Genomic DNA, 7637 nt, shown 5'->3' with positions numbered 1-7637 from the left:
GTGTGTGAGTGTGTGTGGGTGAGTGAGTGTGTGAGAGTGAGTGTGTGAGTGTGTGTGAGAGTGAGTGTGTGAGTGTGTGTGAGAGTGAGTGTGTGAGTGTGTGTGTGTGAGTGTGTGTGTGAGAGTGAGTTTGTGACTGTGTGTGAGTGTGAGTGTGTGTGTATGTGTGTGTGTGTGTGTAAATACAGATTAGTGAATTCTCCCTGAGTTCCCCAGGGAGGATCCCTTTTCTAAGGATCCTAATTAAGAGTGCTGTGTTGGATGCCACAAAAACTTCAGACACACGTTTACCCACATCCATACAGTAAGAGGCAGACACCATAGGCACAAGTTAGAGTAGAGAAAACCTTCTGCACAGAAGAGCGCCTGCCACTCACCTTTGGAGCAGTCTGGTCCTGTGTAAGGGTATTTGCAGGCACAACGGTAGTAAGGATGCTTCTGGGTAATGAGGCAATCGCCATGGACACATGGGTTGTCCTTGCACTTGTTTTGTGCTGTATGAGATACACAGAGAAGTGGAGAATGGGGATGGGACATTACTTGGGGCACATTTGACTTAGAGGGACACCTGCTTAGCTTAATTTTGGAGGTGGGACAAGCTGACTGTAGCTGTGGCTTTGTTCACAGTCTTGGAATGCCAAGCTGCTCCTGGGAAAGGATTCCCTCTCGACCTTGGGTCCTGGCTGATTTTTTCCCATCCTAACATACACTCAGATAGCTCTTCACACCTCCATGTTCACACCTCCGTGTTCACACCTTCAACAGGCAGTTGCGATTTCTGCCCCTGATTGCATATATTTGATTTTCCAGTTTTGGCCATTCTCCTGCGGTGTGAGGAGAGGGGCAAACCAAAGGCCGTGTTCTCCCCAATCTCAATGATCGGGTGCTATCGGCTGTGTTCCCATTGATCTCAACCATTTCCTGAAGGGCTCTAAGGGTCAAAATGGAAGGAATAGGTGGGAGGGGCACAAAGGTCAGAGGCCACGATGAAGCTCTCAGCACCTTTTCTCCTTCTTTTACTGCAGGAGGTGTCCATCAATTGGACCGAAGCCAGCTCCTCGCCTGTGTCTCTATTCTCACCCTTATTCAGCCCTGCAGGAGTTCTAAATGCAGACACTAGGAGGGTAGCTGGGCAAAGAGCTCAGGAGTCAGGCTGGCTGCTCTTGTTTCTGCCTACATCCTGACCTAGTCAGGAGCAGGTCTGCAGCTCCTGTGCACCCTGTTATCAATGTGAACCTTATGTGCCTTGGGATATTCCTGTCATCGTGTTTGAGGGTCACATGAGGTTAGTCTAAGAGCAAATTTCCCAGTTTCTCACCCGTTCTTGGCCTCAATATTCTTCTCTGCAGAATGGGACCATCAGCCCTGTGTCATCATAGTGTTGGGGGCAGGATACACACGGATGCCACCTGTGACCACACAGAGCCTGATGCCACTGTGCATGGTCGTAGCCTGTGCAATTATAACCTTTGCCTCAGGATCACCCAGTGCTTTCCCATTGACTTTGCATGGAGGCAGGAGGGGGTCACAGTTAACCCCAGGGGACGAAGGAGGCAAAGCCGTACACTCACCAGTCTGGCACCGGCTCCCCGAGAAGGGGGCTGGGCAGCTGCAACTGAAGGTATCCCCTCTGATGATACAGTCCCCGCCGTGTTCACAGGGGTTGGACTGGCATGGATCTAAGACACAAGGACAGAAGTCAAGGTCAGAGAGGGGGAATCCAAAGAGAAGACCCACTTCTCACCTAATGTCAGCCTCCTGCCCCAAACGGGAGATCAACAATGGAACTGTTGCTTGGACAAAGGCAAGAACTGTATCATCCTTCGAGATCAAGGGCAACCACAGTCACATGCCGGGGAGAGGAACGCAGGCGAGTAAGAGGGGAGGCAGGCAGACACAATTGTGACTGTGTCCCTCAGCCCTGCTTTGGACCCGGCTTTCTCATTGAGAAAGTCCCCTTCCCCTTGTGAGTGTTTTTCCCCTCCCACCTCGCCGGGAGTACATTGGGGTCTGTCTCTGATGCTGAAGGCATTTCACAAGCCTGAAGACCTCCCTTACTTCCAGTGCCCAGGGGTGGAGGTCAGGCAGAAGTGTGCAAAGCTAACCCACCCCTCACGAAACCCACGCTTTCTGAACATCAGGAAGGAAGAGCAAAGGCAAGAGGGTGACAGAGAATTGACAGCTCAGAGGAAATGACCCAGTGGCCTTCGTCTTTCTTCAACTCCTTGTTCAGTTAGATTTTGTCATATTTCATCTGTGCCTTTGGCTTTTTCATGGTCGTCTGAATGGATCCTCCCTTGGGGAATTCTTTGTCCTGCGCTCACACTCATTGTTCTTTGGTTCGGGAAGTAGGATCCCGGGGCCTGGCTCCTGTTTTGATGGTCTCTTCTGATGTTCCCCCGGTGCCCTGGATCTTGGCCCTGCCTTCCAGGCCACTTTGCAGTAACGTAGCTTTTTATACCAGCTGCTAAGTGCTTTCTTTCTATGCTTTCTCCTGGCTCACTCACGTGGCTTTGCCTGGATCTAGCTTCTTATTTTCCTTTTCTGTCTTATTGGTCAGTCTAAGGAGCCATAAACCAAAACTAAGTGTGTGACTACATATACATGCATACACACAAACACATACAGACAACCACACTCACACACACACACACAACCACACTCACACATAAACACACAACTACATCACATATACACACAAACACACACAGAGACACACTCACCTATACATACAACCACATTCTCACACACACACACACATATATACACATACAAGTACACTCACACATATACACACATATATGCACACAACAACACTCACAAATACAAAGATACACACACACACACATATATATATATTTATGTGTACACACAATCACACTCACACAAACACATAAAACATACAAACAAATATATATAAACATTCATACAACCACAATAACAACCGTGAAAAGATTCTGAATAAAAAGCTGGGCATGGTAGCAAATATTTATAATCCCAGCGCCCAGGAGGTAGAAACAGGCAGAACTAGAGGCTCATTGATCAGTTGGTGCAGTTTAATCAGGGTAAACCCTGGCCAGTGAGAGGTCCTATCTCAAAAACTGAGGTAGATGTCCTGAAGTCAGACATCAGAGGTTGCCTGCTGGGCTTTATATGCACACACAAACACACATACATGAGCATCTAAACATACACAGCCCTCCAACACACACACAGACTCACATCTACACATGAGCAATCAAAGTGCACACATAGAAATTATAAGTAGCAATCAGAGAAAGAAAAAGGACAAAGCCGGAAAGCCGGACGTGTCAATGCTGGGGTATAAATACTCAAAGCTAAGTTAAATTATTTTGCACTGTTAGGACACGGCTTGAGGTCAAAGACACAGAACTGATGTTGAACTTCAGATCTCTTTGCAGTGTCAGGCGCCAGATGACGAGGCACTGCCTCGATGCGTGACCTTGGTCGAGTCTGCTACTCTCTTGGCCTCCCTTACTTCACTTGGTACTCGGGATAGGGAGATGCTTCTAAGCACCTTCCCTGTTCTCATAGAGTAGGACTCGGTGCGGGTAGATCCAGTCTATGGACCTCTTCAATACCTATTTCACCATGCAGGCCAGAGAGGGGAGAGAACACACATAAAGTCCAGCCATGGTCCCTCCCTCCAGATTTGGCACCCACCATCGTCTTCATAGTACCAGTCGGGGTTCTCAGGGGTGGTCTGCATGACACTGGGGTCTTCGTCTGGGCTGGAGTGCTCGTAGCTGTAGTAATAGTCGTCGGGGGTCCAATCTGCAGGGACAGGAACAGGACAGAAGACACCCTAGTCACTAGGCGTAAGGAAGTCATCCCTGCTTGAGGGAACCACCTCTTCTCTTTAAGGAGAATTACACAGCTTTTCAGCACTCCCAGTGACATGGGAAGACAGGAGGGCCAGGCTTGGTGATGCTTAATTTGGGAGCTGTTATGGTCCTCCAAAGCATTACTGGTGTTTGGCATGGTAGCACCATGGGGAAGTGGAGAAGGAGATCAAGTCCCAACATTGCACTAAGTGTGACCTTGACAATGGCTATGTATTCTCCGCATCTTAGGTTTCTCAGCTGTGAACAGCAGAAAGCATCCTGTGACCTCCAGGTCTTCACATATCTACACAGGGTCTACCAGAGATGGAGCACATGGTGCTGTCACTGTGAGTGACATAGGACTTTCCCCCATGAGACTTCATTAGTCATCTCAGTTTAACGAAGTCCAAGGCACTTTTCACTTTCCTCTTGGGCCAAACATCTCTCAGTTATCACTATAGAGCATTTAACGCTCCATCTTTACTGAGCTTTTACCAGGCCTGGGCTAAATGCTTGCAGGTGCCTTATCTTCATAAAAACCAGGGAAGCTGGGCCAGGGGTGTAGCTCAGCTGATAGATTGCTTGCCTCTATACGCAGATCCCAGTTCTGCATGAACTGGCTGTGGTGGGGCACTGTAATCCCAAATGTCTTGGTTCCTTACAATGTGCTATAAAATAAAGACACCCCAACAAATCCACTTAAGGAAAGGAGGGTTTATTTTGGCTCACAGGTTAGGGGTACAGTCTCCCATGGTGGGGAAGCCAAGGCACCAGGAGTTTGGGGCACTGGCCTCATTGGATTCACAGTCAGGAAGAATTAGAAGGATGAGTGGACATTAGCGCCCAGTTCGCTTTCTCCATCTCAGGCAGTCTCGGTCTAAAGCCAGGAAATGGTGAACTTTCCTCAATGGATCCAGTCAACATACTCTGTCCTCACATACATGTGCAGAGGGGAAATAACCCCCACAGGTATGTCTGGAGGCTTGTCTCCTAGATGAGCACAGAGGTTGTTGTGTTGACAATTGGCCCTATGGCATCAGAATTTACAAGGTAGCCAGGCAGTGGTGGCACATGCCTATAATCCCAGCACTTGGGAGGCAGAGGCAGGTGGATTTCTGAGTTCGAGGCCAGCCTGGTCTACAGAGTGAGTTCCAGGACAGCCAGGGCTACACAGAGAAACCCTGTCTCAGAAAACAAAACAAAACAAAACAAAACAAAACAAAACAAAACAAAACCCAGAATTTACTAGGTACAGGCAAAAAGGAATCAGGCATCCAAACCATCATTGGCTGTGGGAAGTGTGAGGCCAGGCTGGGATACATGAGGCCCCATCTCAAACCTGGAAAGCCTATGCTGACTGGGCCTTATGCTGTGGTCTCTGAGGCCCACAGAGAATAGCAAAGTGTCCAAAGTCCCATGGCTAATTCACAGCCAGATATACACTGAAGTTTGTCTCAGTGCAACCACCATGTCTTTCTAGGTCAACAACAGTGGTCAATCGCTTTAATAGGTTCTTTCTACTACACACACACACACACACACACACACACACACACACACACTCATCCCCACTGAATGTCTAGCCTGCTACTTAGCAGACATCCACCTACAGCCCTCAGACTGTTCCTGAACCTTGGTTACCAATGGAGGCAGAGTGCCATGATGCTCCCAGACAGAAAGTTCAGTTACATGAGACTTTTGGTTACATAGAGTCTTGGAAGATGCTGGAGGCTCTGTGGTGGGAGAAGAGAAGTTGGGAACAGGGAGAAAGTTGAGTACATGCTGCCTTTTCCAGCTGATGGGAGGATGGCATGTTGGCAGAGGGAGCTTCAAGGAAGCTCTCCAGAGAGACCCGTGATAATGAGGCAGGACTGAATGCCGACACTGGGCTTGAAAGGCAGCCCAACGAGGCAGCGATGGCGTGGAGGACCGCTCTCCATTCAAGCTTGAGGACCAAGCACGCTACCTCTGGCATCTTCCCAACATTCTGTAATAGTCTTTGTATCTGTGGCTTCTGAAGAATCGACTGTTGCATGTGGCTGTTTTATATTTCCCATTAAAAATGGAATTTTCTTTTTATTTTCCTTTTTTTAAATACGCCAACCTTGGTTTCTTGGCGAAGTTTCACCTCATTTATCAGAGCGTCAAGTCAAGACTCTCTTTGCTTGCTTATTGTTTTTCCCCTGACTGCTTTTCCCCACCATGAAAATGTTCCCGGAGGAGGCCACCTTTCTAGAGATGAGGGTCTAGGTTGAAGATAAGACCACAGTCTTCCCGGCAAAATAAAGTCGAGAAAGGGAGGGGGGAAGGTGATGGAAAAATGTTTCTCTGAGTTGGCCACGAAAGGTTCCAAACTGACATTTGAAGGAGACAGAGAGTTGACCGCTCCACTGATTTCTCTCTCTCTGTTTCCACTGCTGGACTTATTTTGTTTTTTTCTTACAGGTGTTTACAGATAAGAGTCTCTCGGGGACTCATCGAATCCCCTCTCAATATGTTCCACAAATTGGAGGGCGGATTGGCTAATCTTGACTGTGTTACTAAGGATTCCCACTCCACAGCCCCGCTTTGCAATTAGGAAGATCCTCCATTGGCAAAATTCTTTCTACTCAAGCTTGAGACCTGAGTTCAGGTATCTACCGCGTATGTACATAAGAAGAACATGATGACATATGCCTATAATTCTAGTGCTTGGAGGGGTGGGGTGAAGAAGAGAGATCCCTGGAGCTCCCAGCTAGTCTTGCTGAATTGGTAAGATTTATGTCCAATGAAAGACTCTATTTTTTTTTAAAAAGCAGATGGCAAGTGATTGAGAACAAAGCCCACTGTTAACTGAAATCCTCTACATGTGTATACACATACAAACACAAACACATAAATGCGTGTGGGCTTGTACACACAAGTACATGCACACCCCCACACACACATATCAAAATCACATGAAACATACACACCTGTATATATGCACTTGTCATAAACACATGGGCACGCACACACAAATACACACACATGCACACATCACCCACATATATAAAAATGAAACACACAAATCTGTACATATTCACTTGCCACTCACGTATTTAAAAAGCATGAAATAGAGGAGATGCGTTAAGTCCAAGAGTTTGTAAGGGTCCCAGGTGGAGGTGGACATAGTAGGTCACCAGGGAAGGAGAAGCTATTTAGTTAGAGGGCTGCACAAGGACATTACCAAGGCCTCTCCATATGGGCAGACCCCTACCTCTTCTGTAATGTTGACCCTGCATCCCACTGTATGTATGAACAGTATATAGCAAACCTACAGTGGGTGACATGTTATGCCATGTGGTGGAAGGCACTGGGGACCACAGAGTGTTATAAAGTTAGACCAACAAGAATGGAATGTGGCCTTGTCCTAGAGGAGCCTCCAGTCTGAATAGCTTTGAGGAGAAAGCAAGATGAGGGGACTGAGAATGGTGTAGGGGAAGGGATGTTGGGTGTAGTCACATGGAAGCCTGGTGTCTTTGCTTTCAATGCTGGATATCTGATCTGGTTTGAGCCAATCTCATGGCATGGATGCCCCAACTCTCCAGCCTCCTGCATCTTTCCTCTCTTACAGCAGGACTTCCTAGTTCATTTTAGCCAGAGATGGTTCATATCCCACCTCTTGGTTCTTTTTGACCTTGAGACTGGCTCTAAGGCTGACCCCAAAACCTCATGTTGTCCTCTCTTCTTCCTTTTTCCTTCCTTCCTTCCTTCCTTCCTTCCTTCCTTCCTTCCTTCCTTCCTTCCTTCCTTCCTTCTCTCCTTCCTTCC

The 7637-nt window shown here is 47.7% G+C and overlaps 1 protein-coding gene across 2 annotated transcripts in view; it reads right to left on the bottom strand.

Annotated features, from left to right (window-relative positions):
* Habp2 (hyaluronan binding protein 2) overlaps positions 1–7637 on the bottom strand; it is a 34129-nt gene that overhangs the window by 11613 nt on the left and 14879 nt on the right. For both annotated transcript variants that reach the window (XM_021152166.2, XM_021152167.2), the window contains exons 3-5: positions 3685–3795; positions 1572–1679; positions 378–494 (exon numbers count right to left, since the gene is read on the bottom strand). In XM_021152166.2, the coding sequence (XP_021007825.1) occupies positions 378–494; positions 1572–1679; positions 3685–3795 (336 nt within the window). The remainder of the gene's footprint in view (positions 1–377; positions 495–1571; positions 1680–3684; positions 3796–7637) is intronic.

The sequence above is a fragment of the Mus caroli genome, chromosome 19 (genome assembly GCF_900094665.2).
Source record: "Mus caroli chromosome 19, CAROLI_EIJ_v1.1, whole genome shotgun sequence".
Taxonomy (NCBI): domain Eukaryota; kingdom Metazoa; phylum Chordata; class Mammalia; order Rodentia; family Muridae; genus Mus; species Mus caroli.
Note: the sequence above shows the minus strand (reverse complement) of the source record. Positions and strands in the feature narration are given on the sequence as shown.